The sequence below is a fragment of the Conger conger genome, chromosome 14 (assembly GCF_963514075.1).
Source record: "Conger conger chromosome 14, fConCon1.1, whole genome shotgun sequence".
Taxonomy (NCBI): domain Eukaryota; kingdom Metazoa; phylum Chordata; class Actinopteri; order Anguilliformes; family Congridae; genus Conger; species Conger conger.
In genome coordinates, this window is record NC_083773.1 from 22,799,647 (window position 1) to 22,816,889 (window position 17,243).

Genomic DNA, 17,243 nt, shown 5'->3' on the forward strand with positions numbered 1-17,243 from the left:
AATGAACAGGCTTGTTATGCCCCCTCCCAAATGAATGAAGAATGCTGCGATGGGGCGTGTTGCGAGTTACAATTACAGTGTGATTGCGCATTTGATCTGAGCTTGTGCTTTTTTTTATTCATTGAACTAGGTATTGAAGTATAAATGTGCGTTATAAACCAACACTCGGGCTAATAAGTATGTCTCCGACAGAGGGCGCCATCTTATGATGCTCAAATGTAAAATCGTCCTGCCGTGCCATCTTTAACCAGGCTCACTTCGCTGTGCATTGTTTCGGATCAGCTGTACATGGATCCGAAACCCCACCCAGCGAGGAAGGGCAAGCTATAGGGAAACAGACGGGTAGTGAAAAAATACTGGGTGCCGTAAGGAGCTGGGGTGGAAATTGAACGTATTCGAAAAATACTATATACATTCACGCAAAACAGCGAATCGGATAGAAATACACACCCTAGCTAGCTACCTAGTATTCCGGTTTCTCTCTGCGCGATCTCAGCACGGCGGCGGTGTAGACAGTCAGCTGATATTTTGCTACAACAATATCCTCCACCGAGCCGCTTTTCCAAGATGATCGCCTTGTTTAACAAGCTCCTGGACTGGTTTAAAGCACTATTTTGGAAAGAGGAGATGGAGTTGACTCTGGTCGGTCTGCAGTATTCGGGGAAGACTACCTTTGTGAACGTGATTGCGGTAATCTATCTTTTATTTTGGTCTGTCATCTGGTTTGTCAGTCGGGTGACCGTTGAAACCGTGGTTGGGGCTAGTAGCGGTCCCGTGATTGACGCGGTGTCGTACAAATTGATAGAGCTAGGCTAGCTACGCATTATGCACGATCATGGCTGTATGAAGTTACCCAGCTAGCTAATCTTCAGACTGACTACATTTCACAGCAGAATAGGGTCCACGTAATTTGTGTGTCGTGAAAATGTCATTTATTTCCTAAGCGAAAGCTAAGCGAAGGATGCTTTGGTGCTGTGTGATTCACCATGCATGGTGGATGGGAGCTATTGTAAGAGCTGGCTATAAGGTTTTCATGTGATGCTTGAAGTCAGGGGTGTACTTAAATAAGGCGACACTGGCCTCACAAATATATTTCATAGTATTACGCGCGAGTTGGCGTAATTGCGTCTATGTATTATGTTAGCTGATGCACTAAATATTGTGGACATAACGATTATCTTCGCTGTAGGCTACAAGCGTGAGGCCTAGCTACTCATTCAGTAGTATCCACTACAACATCTACAGCGGTGTAGTAGCTACGTCAATATAATTGGTTACATTTGTCGCAACCACGCTTGGCCTAGAACACTATTCATTCAACATGTTGTTATTAATGTAATGGCTAAAACACTTGTTCAGACAGGTTAACCCGTCCGTACTATAGTTGATTACCTGGTAATATTATTGTATATTTACTCAATGCGATGAATGGTTTAACCCCAAATATAGCCACGGACAGATCTGATCACAATTATGCCGGTTTCTGAAATGTTATTGGATTAGTGGGGATTCCAGTAAAAGTATATTTATATTGGCCTAATTTGTGGTGCGCTGTGTAAGATTTTTCTCGACATAAACATATAAACTTGAGAGTAATGAATGGAAGAAAAAAAAAACACACAATGCTTCAGTCGGGTACAATTGCTGTCTTGCCCTGTTCGGAAAGTAATCTATTACTTCTCAATAGGTTGCTGTCATTAAGTTAATTATTTGTCATTCATTAGTTAGGCCTAAGTTACTTAAAAAGATAACGTTCGCTTTATCATATAAATATTTGTTTAATATTGGAAGTCAAATTGCTCAGTGGTTTCTGAAATCTCACACTTCAAAAAATGACCATTGATTGCTGACCATTAATGTAAGCCTCGTAAGAGAAAGATCAACATTATGTTTCACATGTTCTGAAATAATTAGAATGTGAAGCAGAAGATTGAAAGTCTTAACGAGTTTACATGTTTTGGTGTTTAGTGTCTTATCCTTGGCTACACTGACTGAGTATTCCCAGTCACACTATAGCTCAAATTTAGTTTTTTTTTTCTTTTTTTCTTGTAGCATTTACACTTCCCCAAGTACATTTAGGTCTTAGTTGGAGTCCTCTTTCCAATATGGCATTCAAGTTTGACTGAAAGCAAGCTGAGCAGAGGTTGGTGTGCTGTGTGACAGTATGTTTTAGTATTTGCAGGCTTTCTATAATCCATGCATTTGTGTGTAATTAATGCATAGTTCACTGAAATCCAAATAAAGCAGAATGAACTTGGTCCTCACTTTAAACATGCATGAACTGTATTTGTTTAGAGCCTGTAGTAGCCTGTATTGATGCATGCTATAAAAAATATGTGGTAATGGTTCATGCTGTATACGAAAATGTGTCCAGAAGACCACCCCACTGATTTCGTAGTGGTGAGTACCTTCTGTCTGAAATAAAGACATATGTGGCACAACCATTTAAATAATCCATGTCAGTTGGAAAGCAATTTCATGACATACTGTAGGTCAAGTAAGAGTGCCCTGGAAGCCTTATTTGAAATTCACCACTCTTAGTAAAATGAGAAATAAACCCTGCACACTTAAGCTCCGTAGTTTTATACTATTATGGAGCCTAACGGTGCAATATTCATTTCTTCTTTTCATAGTATCCCTACAACCACCTGGACCGTACATAAAATTATGGTGTGCATTTATTTTACTTGTATTTTATTGTCAAATCATACTGTCATTTACAAAAAAGTGTGTGGAATGACTTGGATGGTGTTTGACATTTATTGCAGTTCAGATACAGCTGAGATGACGTTGCCTATGGTGTTGCAAATATGTAATGACAGCATCAGGAAACACGGAGAGTGTTTAGTGTGGGGTCAGTGCTTACTGGGAGATGCGCTGTCACGGTTCTGAAATTTTACACTGAGGCGTGGCAGATGTCCACAGACGCTTGGTGAGTGCCCTTATCTCAGTGTACATACAGGGAATTTTGGCTAGGTAGTTCAGTACCTGGAGAAACCATTCATGCATGGTTTCTTTGGGCTGTTCTTCTCAATCCATTAGATTGCTGGTAAACTTGTAAAGGTGTCCCATCAAAAGAAATGGGATGCATCAATAGGCAGAGTCTGGCAGACTGGAAATAATGGTCTGTCCGGGTCTGTGTCCCAGTGCATGGTCATGCGATACTTTATGACCCATGGTGCGTTGGGGGAAGATACATGTGGTGCGAAGGTTTATGGGATGGGGTAGCTGGTTGGGGGTGGTGGTGGGGGGTTGGCTGCCTGTTTCGGTGATGTCGCCCTGTCGAGTGATTCAGGGGAAGTTTACGCTGGCTAGCTGGCCGTGGGCTCTGATGAGCGTTCTCGCTGCACCCAAGGCGCATAAAACCCAGGCCTGCCCGAAGGTCATTTGCACATAAATTCTGAGCCTCAGAAAGCAAATAAATTCAACCTGAGCTGACAAAGAATGAGTCTGTAGCACATGGGGCTCTAATGCAAAAGTCCCACTCTTCCTTCTTAGCATAGAACGGTGTTGAGCAATTAAGATCGGGGGAACTTATCTCTTTATTGGAATTATTTGATGACACCCCTTAAAAGCCATGGATAAATAATGTGTTAAATCACCCACTCATGTAAAGAGAGGCAGAAATGAATGTCAGGGCTGCAGTTGTTTCTTTTTGTAGGGAAAGCAGGTGGGTATTTGATCTTATTGGCAGTTTTCAGGTTAGATGACATGTTATTCATTTCAGACATTTATTTTGGCCCAACCCACCCCTGTTTGTGCGAAACTAGAAGCAGTTTGAGGTCTCATTAAAAATGTACATGTCTAAAATGGCTGAGAGGTTGAACATCTGGGGAAACAGGACTCAACTCTAGGACAGCCGTAGATTTTGTATGTCCGCGTTTGGCTTTAAACAGAGGGGAAGTGCACCTCACTGTGCTCGATCCTCCGTGCAGTGATTGATTACCAAGCACACCATAAAATGTGTTTTGTTAAGTTGAAGGTTGCAGCAATAAACCTGGAGGTAAACACATCACCTGTTTTGGTTCCTGGCCTTTACAGCTCCTGCTGTGCTAAGCCCTGTCTGCATTACTGGAATACTTTGATGCAAACCTGTGATGTCAATGACGTAGGATCATGTGTGGCTCTTTAGCCTCTTTAGCATGTTAGCAAGCTTATGAAGAATCAAACTGAGAAACCGCAGCAGTGTCGTTGGGTGTAGGGAACTTGCAATTTGTCCAAAATGGAATGGTTCGTCTTTTGTGATTAGCAGTCAGCAACAGTAACCAGTATTTTGTTTAAGCCAGATGGTTTAAAAGTGGTGTAGTCGCAACAGAGTCAAAGGCAATTTATTGTAGTCTCAAATCATGACCAACATCACTGCAAATTCACTCATTGAATTTAACTCACAAATTGAGAGGAGCTGTTCAGATTATGCTCACTCGCATGCTGCAATGTACAGATTAGAAATGGAATTCTATTCTGGGGCCAGTGAAAATAAAGCCACAAAACTATGCCTTGTGTCTTAATGCCTGTGGTCAGTCCTTCTGCTTCAGTAACTGGCAAATGCTGATGTGGCAATTGCAATGTCTTTGCATAACTATGTAAGTGGTCACCTGCTTTTTGCTATCCCCAGTAAATATGCATTCATGTTTTTAATTTAATTTCCAGTTGTGCAATGCAGTAGATGCAGAGCAATAATAAGTGCTTTGGAACAGTGTGCTTTTTCTTTGCATTAGAAAATTTAGTAAGCTAATTATTGCATTATAACAGTCCTCAGGAGCATGGCTATGGATAACTGATACCTTGTGATAATTGTACCTTATCTGACCTGTTCTGTAGTTCCCACGTCCGTCTTTATGCACTTACATCACTTTGGATAAAAGCATCTGACTAATAAATGTAAGGGAATGTAAAGGAATATATATTGATTATTGTCTATACAGCAGCATGATCAAATTCTGCTGCCAGGTTCTCAGCAGAACAAATAAAATAATGCGTATTACCTCTTTATGCAGCTTATGGGCTTCTTAAGATTCTGCTACTCACTCCTTTAAAATCCCTTTATGGATATTCACTTAATTACCCATACAGAGGCGCTCAGTTCCTACAGTCGCTGCACTGTAGATTGAGGTCTAAAAACTGTTTAATCCCCTCCCTGAAGACCAGCATCCACAAGGTGGCCATTTTTCATTTAAATCTATGGCTACACATCTACCTCTACCTGCCAGTAGACTAAGTGTACATGGCTTTCTTGTGCACTCCCATATCTTTTGGAAATCTTGTCTTGATTAGGCATGTTGTCTCTAAGCCCAAGTCCAGACATAATTCTTCTGCGATCAAGCAACAGGATTTTTTGTAATTCCTTTTGGGAAGTGCCAAGAGTTCCAACAAATTATGATTAGTAGCCTGTAGCCTAGTAGCTAAGGTGCATGACTGGGACCCGGAAGGTTGGTGGTTCACGCCTTGGTGTAGCCACGATAAGATACGCACTGATATTGGGCCCTTGAGCAAGGCTTTTAACAGCATATTGCTCCAGGGGGGATTGTCCCCTGCTTAGTTTAATCAACTGTAAGTCACTTTGGATGAAAGTGTCAGCTAAATAATATTTTTTTAATTTACCTAAAGACTGCCATGATGTAGTAGGAGTAACTGGTTTACCAGTCCTTTATGTTTATATGGACTAATATTTAGTAACATGCTGTTTTACATTGTCAAGCTAAGAGTGCTTATGCATTCTTATGTCTCTCATCCACACAATATGTCTGTTGACATACTACTATGCACACAGCATCAGAGGTGCAAGCTTTGTTTATTAGTGTGTTATTCACATGCTGATGTTAGTAACCATTATTTTGATAGTAGTGGTTTGTTCTGATAACTTCTGTAGAGGCACATATCAGACTACTTTCACTTTTATTAGGTCACTTATTCATTACACTGGACAGTACATGTAATGTGTATAGTCTCTTTGTCTAGAAGTAAGGTGCAAATTCATATGGATATGGAATCGAGAGCAAGTTTGTATATAAGATATAAAATCATTGCTCCATCAATAACATGTCAATGCATAAGATATATGCTAGAATAGACTGCCTATACAGTAGCTTGTGTCTGAGCTAGGAAAACTACCACAATACTGGTACAGATATGAAAAGGAGTTTGTTGTTCACTGCTACATTCTGAAAGTTAATAAAGACATATCCACAGTGTGTCTCTGCCAACTAAACGGTGAAGTTCTGTGAAGTTCGATCTCACGCTCTCTCTCTCTCCCCCCACAGTCTGGTCAGTTCAGCGAGGACATGATTCCCACTGTCGGGTTCAACATGAGGAAGATCACCAAGGGAAATGTCACCATCAAGGTCAGATTTCCTCTGAGACCGTGGGCAAGTCTTTCAAGGAGCAATTTTAGTTGGGGCTTCCCCCGGTATGTGGCCCCTCACACATTGCTGCACAACAAGACCTGCTAATAACATCACTGGTTTAAACTGAGTAAAGCTAATATGTTCATGAATCTATAAATCATTTACTGTACGAAACACTTCAGCTATAATATAACAACACACCATTGGAACTAACAGACTAGGAAAGTGCTAGGAAATAATTATAAGCGTTCTACTGTAAACCAGAATTGTTTAAATTAAATATCATAATTGGTAGACCAATGGGTACTCAACTAATATCTGTTCAGAATACTAATCAGGGTGTATTTGTTTTTTGCTTTCACTGATATGTAAATGCAAGTCAGTCAAGTCAGGCTTTTTCTTAAACTCTGTGTAGCGAGTAATTATTAGTGATTGCTCGACTCACCAAACTGTGTTTGTGAAGGGAAAACAGTGCTGTTACACAAGTTATGTACTGCAAATTAGGCCAGGGTGTCTGCAGTTTGAGATCAGCAACATCAGTGGCCTTTGCTATAAAGTGCATAGACACTCAGTGAGCACTTTATTAGGTATTTATTAGATTTATTTTCTAGTATTATTGGTCTTCTTCTGCTGTAGCCTATCCCACAACACGTTGTGTTTTCAGAGATTCTCCTCTGCATACCACTGTTGTAATGCATGGTTATTTGTGTTACTGTCACCTTCCTGTCAGCTTCGACCAGTCTGGCCCTTCTCCTCTGAACTGCTGAACTGCTGCTTTTGTTTTTTGCACCATTCTCTGCAAACTCTAGAGACTATTTTGCATGAAAATCCTAGGAGATCGGCAGTTTCTGAGATACTCAAACCACCCTGTCTGGCACCAACAATCATTCCACAGTCAAAGTCACTTAGATCCCATTTCTACCTCATTCTGACATTTGGTCTGAAAAACAGCTCAATCTCTTGACCATGTCTGCATGCTTTTATGCATTGAGTTGCTGCCACATGATTGGCTGATGAAAAATATTTGTATTAACAAGCTGGTGTACAGGTCTAACTAATGAAGTGCTCACTGAGTGTACATTGTCTTGTATAAAAATACTGATGGTGATGTCTGTTTCTACAGTTGTGGGACATTGGTGGACAGCCTCGATTCCGGAGCATGTGGGAACGCTACTGCCGTGGAGTCAGTGCTATTGTGTGAGTCTTTATTCCAAGGCGCAGTGTCATGCGTTTCCATGGACACAGTGATTGACGGACATTTCTGCATTGTCATTCTGCTGACACCCTCATTAACTCAGACATTCAGTCAATAACATTCATACTCTGAAATGCCGTTCAGCTGTAGTCAAGCCTGAATACCACCTCAGCTTTGAAACACAGTACAACAGGGTTGTACTGACGCACTCATTGCTCGTGAAAACATATTCATAAACTTGTATCAAGTGTCATTTTTTTACATTTACATTTTAGTCATTTGGCACATTTAATCCAAAGCGACTTGGTTCTTCCACAAGTTAAAGCATCACATCCATAACTAGCCAAAACTTTTTTATTTTTTGGGGGTTAGACAAGAGGGATATTGGAAAAAAAAGGGCGGGGGGGATCAGAAGGGAGGCCTAAGGTATAGTTTGAAAAGGTGTGTTTTTAGTCTGCGTCGAAATAGGAGGAGGGATTCTGCTGTCCTGACAGTGACAAGGCAAGTCATTCCACCACTGAGGAACCAGAACGGAAAACAGGCGTGAACGTGCAGCTCGATAAATTTATTCCTTATAGTTGGTCCTTGTAGTGGCTAAAACATTCGATTTTTCTTCCTGTTTTACATTGAGAGGTTTCATTCTGATGTTTACATCATTTAATCATGGTGAGAAAGACTTGACTATTATCATAGACATGGGATTAAATCATAATCTGAAAAACCCGTTGGAGGCATTGAGAGAGTCTCTGTTGTTAGTACACGTAGAGAATATCAGAGGGCCCAAGACAGAGCCGTGGGGTACCCCTGTAGAGAGGGGCTGCGCGACAGAAATGGCATCTGGAAAGTACAACCTGCTTAGTAGGAGGCAAGCCATCTGGGTTTACTAAGTATTGACTGGATACTGCATTCATATTTCCACATAACACTTAGCTATCTGTGGTCTATGTGGGCCCATTAAAAACAGAATATTCCATAATGTTCTATTCTGTTGAGGAAGCATTGTTTGCTTTTGAGCAAGTGCATAATTAATTTATTCAGGGAAAGAAACATAGCACCTCATTCAATTTGTATGTTGTTACTTGTGGTTATTGTGGTAGCAGGTTTTCTAACCAAATATAGCTTGATTTGCATTTGTAAATTATAAAGGCATATTCATTTAATTCTGTCATGGTAGGCAAAACCAGTCCACTAATGTAGAATAATCTCACATGTGTCATAGATAATGATAACTGCAGTGAATAATGGGAGATTGATCACATAGCTGTGAATGCCAATGAACACATAAACTATCTGTAATATATTCTTGATTTGCCTATCTATTTTTTGTGGCTTGTAGAAGTTATTTGAAGTTTGTATTAATGTATTATTTGAGGGCCTTGATGTCTGTGAATGATCTTATTTCCCTCTCAAAAAGGTACATGGTTGATGCTGCTGACCCAGAGAAGATAGAGGCCTCAAAGAATGAACTGCACAACTTGTTGGACAAACCCCAGCTTCAGGGTATTCCTGTGAGTACTCCCCCTGACTACATCTCCCATGAGCTCTTACAATCTCCCAGCAGCTTGTGACTGAGTATCAAAAACAAGGGCATAAAAGTAAGTGTATATAGGAATTATCCTAACTGAGTGGAGAATTGTTACTTGTTTTTCCCTGAATCTATTGCTGTACAATGCTAATTGTTCAAGTTTCAGACATTTAGATTGAAGAATTATTATGTGGACTGGGTAAATTCTGTCAATTCTCAAGTCAAGAGACATATTGAGATGTTTGAACAAATTATCAGTTTTCTTATCTTTCTTCTGTTTGCACTCTCAGGCAGTTCAGATTCCATAATAAACTGCATTTGCACAGGATTTGTGTTCTGAATAGCAAACAGTTCTAGGAAGTGCTTTGGTTCCAGATTACAGAGTTAAATTTGAACGTGAGGCATGTAGAGAATGAGGGAATAAGGACACTATTAGGGCTGTATCTTTGTGACACAGCTAGCTCTGCACAGAGCTCAAACAGTGCAAAGCACATACATTAAGTATTTTGCTTGCCAGTGATTGCAAACTGCATATGCAGCATAATTGAAATACCTGCTTTAAAAGTAAAAGTAATGTATCATTTTACAGAAAAAAAATATTTGAATGTAGGTGCTTTACAGTGCAGGTATAGTCCTAGCCTATCAGGGTCAGTGCTGTGAAAGTGGTGTGGCTGACCTGACATCCCAAAGCACCGTGACTATGAATAATGGATGTGCGTTTGAGTAATGAACAGAATGCTTCTCCTTGATTTATTGAGTGTGGGAGTGGGATGGAACCAGCCCTTGCAGATGCTGCCGCTTTCACTGACGTTGCTGAGTGACGAGAGCCGCTCTGCTCAGAGCCGTATCGACGACGGGCTAGCTAGCATGAGCAGTGCAGAGCAGTAATCCATAATGGATGGAGTGGTAGCATGATATTGACACAAGATGGTATTTGCATCATTATTTATTTATTTCTAAGTAATTTAACTGAAAATTAAACAACGGGGTGAGAAACGATGCAGCTACACACACCCCCACAGCTGTCCCACCTTGCTCGCACACACATTAAAATGTTAGGATAAACCTTAGTCTTTAATTACATTTCGTCAGTAGTACTCCAATTTAACCTCAAGATTGGTATTCTGAATTTATGCCTTTGGTTTCAGATCCAATACCTGAACACAATTCAGCCTGAAATGATTTCTTAAACTGTCTATTTCTGACTGACTGTGGGAAATGGATCTGGTGTGTTTATTTTGGTTTCTATTTTCGTGACCTCGATGATGAATGGAACAAAGACCCATAATTTATTTATTTGCCTCTTTACTCCACAATCGGAGATTTGTAATATAACAAATATTACATATATTAAATATATAAGTGTGGTTAAAGTGCATATTGTCAGATTTTAATAAAGGACATTTTTAGACATTTTGATTTCACCATGTAGAAACTACAGCAGTGTTTATACATAGTTCCCCCATTTCATGGCACCATAATGTTTGGGACACAGCAATGTTATGTAAATGAAAGTAGTCATGTTCAGTATTTTGTTGCATATCCTTTGAATGCCGTGACCTCCTAATGTCTGTGAGTCTGGATATCTTATTTTCAGGTTGTCCTACAAGCAATAGTAAAACCCTTTGTATTTGAATGGAATTCAGAATTTGGGGAATTGGGGTAAAAATTATGCTGATAAAGTATGGAACACATTTGTTGGCTAAATGGCTTTAAGTCATCAAGGGTACAAGGTTATTAAATGAGCCTCAAACCACTGTGCTGCTGCCAGATATGCAGGAAATATGAGAAATTGAAATCTGAGACATGTGTGCCCTAATTTGTATATATTTCACCTACCAGGTCCTTGTTCTGGGAAATAAGAGGGATCTTCCAGGTGCCTTGGATGAGAAGGAACTGATAGAGAGAATGTGAGTTTTGACTGGGGGAGGTGCCTTGGGTTGCAATCTTAGACACTGTTTAGACTCTGTTTTTTGTCTACCCGCTATTAAGGAAATGGCACAAGTGGCCTGCTTGAGGTGGTGCTGGATGATGATTTGTTGGTGCTTAGAGTAAAATGCATCTGACCTCCATCTACCTGCTCTATCCCACCTCCCTCTCTAGCTTCTCATTACCTTTGGTGCTCTCCCTGTCTCTCTCTCTCTCTCTCTCTCTCTCTCTCTCTCTCTCTCTCTCTCTCTCACTCTCACTCTCACTCTCACTCTCACTCTCACTCTCACTCTCACTCTCACTCTCTCTTTCTCTTTCTCTATCTCCCTGTCTCTGTCTTGTCTCACTGTCTGTCTGTCTCTCTCTCGCTCTCTGTCTCTCTTTCACATTCTTGCTCTGTCTCAGTCTGTCTGCTCTTCTCCTCTTCCTCCCCTCTCCTCTCTCTCTCGTGCTGTGAGCATTACCCAGAGGGGAGAGGGTAATGAAAGCTGTAAATTCGGCAGTTCTGCACAGAGCTCGTAGGGCTGCTGCAGAAGCCAGTGGGCGCTCCCTGTGTGTTAGTGCTGAGCTATCACCACCAGCCCCGTCTAACGCCCTGCATTTCCTCCGCTTTCCCTTTTTACAGTCTGCTTGTACCAATAAAAAATGTCAACGATAATTTTCTATTGAACAAATATGTTTTTTTTATTACTTAATCCTTGCCTCTTCTTCTTGATTAGTGATTTCAGTGTATTTAATAATGTAACATTTATTTTGGGAATTTATTTAAGTAATGGCATTTAAAATTACAAACATATTGTGAAGGCCTTTTGTATTTGAAGGTTTTATGACTATTAGAAATGGTACATTTGAAAAACAAATCTTTGAAAGTGGGCTCTGAATACAAAGACAAATTTTTCTTTTTGCTATTTTTCACGTTACCCATGTCCTACACCTGTATTATTATTCATTTTGATCTGTGTGTATTTTCTTCATTTCATAAATGTGGCTTTCCCAATGTCCTGCTTTTTGATAATGTTCCCATCCTTCCTTACTGTGTCATGTGACCAGACTAATCTGTTATCCCCCAGGAATCTGTCTGCAATCCAGGACAGAGAGATCTGCTGTTACTCCATCTCCTGTAAGGAAAAGGACAACATCGGTGAGCATAATTTATCATGTCCATAAGGTGGCATACCTAGATACCTAGACCGTAAGCTAGAGTAGCAGTGACAGTAACAGTTCATATTTCATCAGCTTGTAAAATATTATATGATTTTTATTTACAAGCCTCTAATTGTGTGAGGCCATTTGTTGTGTTTCAGCTGGATTGTGGTTAAGCCTTTTCTCCTGTAGACCTATCTAATCGTAATCATACACCTCCACCTGAGGGCTTAGGTGTAGTTTTAATGCAGAGACAGTGAGGCGTGACTTGAGTCACCTTATGAGGGAGCGTCGTGCAGACCTAAAGGCCATTGGATGCAAGCCAGTTCTCCCTGCTTCCATTTCTGAAATGAGACTGAACCTACGGGCAGGAATTCTGTTTTGGAACCATGCTGTTGTCAACTAAAGCCAAACTCACTCTACACGACTTTTGCCCGTATTTTGAAGTCCCCAATAAATTCCTGTCTGATTTTGCAGTCGTGGGAAAATCTGTTGGCTTGAAAGTCATGTGATGTGAGCTGCTCACCTTGGACAGGGGTTTGAAAAGGTTTTAAAAGTCGTGTATTGTACGCTCGGCTTTGCGGGGATGATTTGTCCGACCCAACAGCGTAAAGTGTACATATTAACCACTTGTTTTTGGTGTTCTCATCTCCCCTTGTTTTCTCTAGATATCACACTACAGTGGCTGATCCAGCACTCCAGAACCAGGAGAAGCTGAAACTGTAGACGGAGTGACCTGAATGACAGCATCATGAGACCACCCTGACCACCCCTTTCCTCCTCCTCCTCTTCCTCATCCAGGATCTTTTCCCTTCTGTAAAAAACTTCCCACCTCCAGCCTGCCCCCCCTACCCCATCTTTTGCCAAGGTCCCTCCTGATTCCGTTCTTGTAAAGAGGGTATGAAGACTATTATTTGCACTTTTTCAATATTTTTGTTTTATACTGTATACTTTTGCTTTATTTGATTTCAACTGGATGAAATTTACTCATGACAGTCACTGATCAAAGATCCTTTGTCCCCAGTTCACTTTTTCCCATTTTTAATTTTTGTGTATATACACATCGCTCATGACACCAAGTATTATTTGAGAGGCAACCTGTGTTACTCATACTAGTTTAAAAACAATATGGAAGGTCAGGTCAACCTGGCACCTGTGCTTGTCCAGGTAAATATAAGTCTGTATATGATAAAAATGGAAGGATTATGATTCAATTGAGAAGCTGTGAACTAAAATGAGAATTTATCAGCCTTATTCATTGTCCTTCTTCATCATACCTATACTGCTTGTATAAATTGCCAAAATAAGTGTCAGGTTAGAGGAGACCATGAGAATCTCCTGATGTCTTTCATATGTTTGTAAAGTTTGAGGTGGTGGTTGCTGTGTCACATGACAATTGACCCTACCAATCAGGCTTAGTTATTTGTGTTTACTCTCAGTTTTTATACTGAGCTTGCATTGTGTTTTTTTTTTTTTTTTTTTTTTTTTTTTTTTTTGCATTTGAAGCTGAAATTGTCACAAGTAAAGCAATTGAACAACATGTTAGCTATTTGCTATTAGCTATAAAGCAGGCATTTTTGATATTGAGGAATTTGACAAAGAAGCAAATTTGAAAGAGTTGTTTAAGCTTTTTTGTTGAGACACTAAAATACTTTTGTATTGTTCAGTGCAATAGTATTTTAGCGCTTTAAGCTGCCATTCAAAAAAATGTCATAGACTGTCAGCAAATGCTAAAGTCTTCTTGTACTTCATCAAAACCATGCCTATATCGCTGTTTCATTTATGCACCATAATTTACAGCCAAGAAACCTTTACAACCTTAATGTGAAAGTTTCACTTAATGTGAAAATTTTTTAAGAATGTGTTTTGTGTGCTTGTCATTTTACCCCATGGAGTTTACTTATATTAAATCATAAATTCTTATTATGGCTGTGCTTTGTTTACAACAATATAATGTTAATCAGAGTAGGAAGATCAATCACATTTTATTTTGTCTAACATTTTAGTGCCATTTAGAGTGTCTGTTCTTATTTGCATCCAAATTGTTGAAGCGTTTTCAGTCTGTAGGATTTGTTTTATCCATGTGATACAAAAACAGTGGTGATAACTAGATGCTCAGACTGAATAGAGTAATATATAAACTTGATTTACCCCAGCCCTGTTGGCATCATGGTGACACGTTTTATGGCCTAAAAGCTTGTGGGACATCATGTTTCTCAAGAATGAGCTGACCTTCCTTTCTCCATAGGCTTAGCTGTTAAATTGTTTTGTCTGTTTACTTGTATCATGCTACACTTTAACAGAGTCATTAAGGGGGATTATTGAACCAAGTGACTAATAGAGAACATCTGATATTTATGATACTAAGTTAATGACAGATATGCAGATATTAATAAAACAAAAATATGTTTTCTGCTTATGATCCAAGTGTAACAGAATTGTATACGTTCGTTTTTACAGCATGGGAATATATTTTATGCGGTGTTTCACATGTAGAAGATGTGTGTACTGACTGAGATGTTAGATGGTTTGCTGATACAACTCTGATCATCTCGAATGATCTCCATTTCCTCTGTCTCACTTTCTCTCTTATTGATTCATTTTAACGGTCTAGGCCATCTGTCCTCAGGTTCATCTCCCTCATGTGTGCAGTAGGCCTCAGGTTCATCTCCCTCATGTGTGCTGTAGGCCTCAGGTTAATCTCCCTCATGTGTGCTGTAGGCCTCAGGTTAATCTCCCTCATGTGTGCTGTAGGCCTCAGGTTCATCTCCCTCATGTGTGCAGTAGGCCTCAGGTTGTCTCCTATGGGTTACACAAGTCTGAATTATGAAATTAATTGGATCATGGTATCATTTGGAATGACTACAAAGTATTTTATTGTTCCATAAAACACCAAGTTAATCCATTATTCACGATTACTTTTTGATATTTCTGCACTTCCTGCATTGTATTCCCAAATTGCGTAGATGAACTCCTGTGTTATCCCTTCACTTTAATAAATAAACAGTGAAGAAAAACACTGGTTTTCACTGACAGTCATCCATCAAGGTATTATCTGATTGTTTGCATTCTTGTGATTTGATGGCAGGCAGCACTCAGAACAGGTTTCAGTATCACCGCTTACCCTCCTCTCAGTGTAACCCTCTGTTGCCTCATTTTGCTCCTGTTTTGCACGTCAGACTTTGTTTCAAAGCACCTGTTCCAACTAACGCTGAATAGAGCAGCGATAAGAGTTTATTTTGGTAGGTACTGAACATGGGTACATTATTAGAGTAAATATGTGTACATTTTCTTTTCTTTTTTGTTGACAGGATCTTGTATATAGTGACTTGAAACCAAAAGGACTTTGGAAGCGTTCTGCAGTTTAATTACAGTTTACTGTGTCTGGGCAGCATCTCGTTATGTCTCCTGGTGGGAAGGAGAGAATAGGCGTGAGTGCGTGAATGTGCGTCTGAGTCAGTGCACCATGAACACTAAAACGGATCTAAAACGTGCTTTCACACACTCACAGCATGGTGGACCCCCACCCTCTCCGAGCCTCTGCTACTCATTCCTAACCCTGGAGGCCTGCAGACAGAAACGGTGTTTAAAATTCATTTCAAAGCACAGATATTTAAAATTCAAAAGTACACATTGTGTTTTACACAAATCATTCCCAATCAAGATACAAACAGCAAAAGAAACTTGTAAAGATCAATATTTTTATTATTAGTAATAGTAGTTGTAGTTATAGTAGTAGCAATATTAGTCTGGCATTTTATGTTATTGAAATTTGACCTTTTTTTCAACAGCCTGAGCTGTAGAAATAGCTGTAGAAATAGCATGGGCCCTTATATTCCTCTCACACAATCCGTGGAGTTTTGGAAACAGTTGTAAGCGCAAGTAGGAAAGGGACAGCGGCTGCATCTCTTACCCATGATTCCCTGCAGCACAGCGCGTAGCACAGGCTGAAAAACATGCCAGGAGAGGCCTTGGTGCCTTCAGGGTGAAAGACCGAGTAGCTCTGGCTTAATATCACATAGTGCAGTGAGACATCTCCCAAGCCATGGCAGTTGTGAATCAGCCATGATTTTTGACAAATTTGTTACAAAAACCTTTATTCTTACTGAGACATGGGAACCCTGAACTCTTTGAAGCTCCTTGGTTGTTTATCTGTGTGTCATTTTGTCTACCCTTCAAACCAACATTCAGTATCAGGAACTACAGTAATTTTCCCTTTTGGGCTGTTTCCAGTTTATTTTTTCTGTTTGTTTTTGTGTATCTACACTGCAGTTTAGTATTTGTGTGGAATCTATACCATGCATGTTTTTGGAGTATTGCAGGGGAGTAACCAATTTTCCATTGTTGTCATACCTGACTCATTTTCTTTTTACTTTTTACTTTTTTTTTACTTCGATTCAGCTGTGGGTGCCATCAAAAACGCAACGTGGCTTTAGTAAAGAAAAAAGAGACTAAAAGGTGTAGCGTAAAAAAAACGATTTCAACTTTTATTTCCTCCACACCATTCCATTCACACTTTTCAGAAGTGTCTTCAGAATTCATTTTTGTTATTGTTGATTTCTAGAGAGCATGTTGTCATTTCGTTGTCTAAAGGGTCAGGGGTTCAGCAGCCCCCAAAACAACCGGTGGATTCCTCCAGCATGTGCCACTCTGGAAATGAAAACATTGGGGGGCCACATTATGTATGGAAGTGGTATGTACCTCCTCCTGTACTTTATCACATGCTAATATCATGGAGCTCTTTTATCACCATGAACTGTAGCATGTAATGTCAGTGACAAACATATTACGCAGTAGTTTTCAAGATAAAAAAAACATGTAATTATTATTTTTCTTAAATATGTACTATAAATGGCTGTTCTTTTCTTTTTAATTATTTTTGTTTTGAAAAAATAACTTTGTAAAAAATTGTCAACATGGTCTGATATAACAAGAGAACTTGAGTGTTTCTGTAATACAAATTTGGAGAAAAAGAGTAAAATATACAAGCCAATTTATTTTAACTCCTGTTTATATTATATTGTCCTGCCAGTGATAACTGTACTGTTGCTATTGGTATCTTGAAATAATTTAAGAAGATAAATAAACAATTTACAACACAATAAAA

At 39.6% G+C, this 17,243-nt stretch overlaps 1 protein-coding gene across 1 annotated transcript; it reads left to right on the forward strand.

The window, feature by feature from the left end:
• Positions 1-262: 262 nt before the first annotated feature.
• arl8a (ADP-ribosylation factor-like 8A) lies at positions 263-17,243 on the forward strand. Its single transcript, XM_061220721.1, has 7 exons — positions 263-690; positions 6,261-6,341; positions 7,468-7,541; positions 8,954-9,047; positions 10,907-10,974; positions 12,064-12,134; positions 12,805-17,243. The coding sequence occupies exons 1-7, from the start codon at positions 568-570 to the stop codon at positions 12,852-12,854; spliced, it is 561 nt and encodes a 186-aa protein (XP_061076705.1). The 5' UTR covers positions 263-567; the 3' UTR covers positions 12,855-17,243.

Bases quoted from the DNA above. Each gene is read 5' to 3' on its own strand.
- arl8a (XM_061220721.1), top strand. From the start codon at position 568: ATGATCGCCTTGTTTAACAAGCTCCTGGACTGGTTTAAAGCACTATTT. The intron at 7,542-8,953 runs GTGAGTCTTTAT...CCTCTCAAAAAG, and splicing joins CGTGGAGTCAGTGCTATTGT to GTACATGGTTGATGCTGCTG. The intron at 10,975-12,063 runs GTGAGTTTTGAC...GTTATCCCCCAG, and splicing joins AAGGAACTGATAGAGAGAAT to GAATCTGTCTGCAATCCAGG.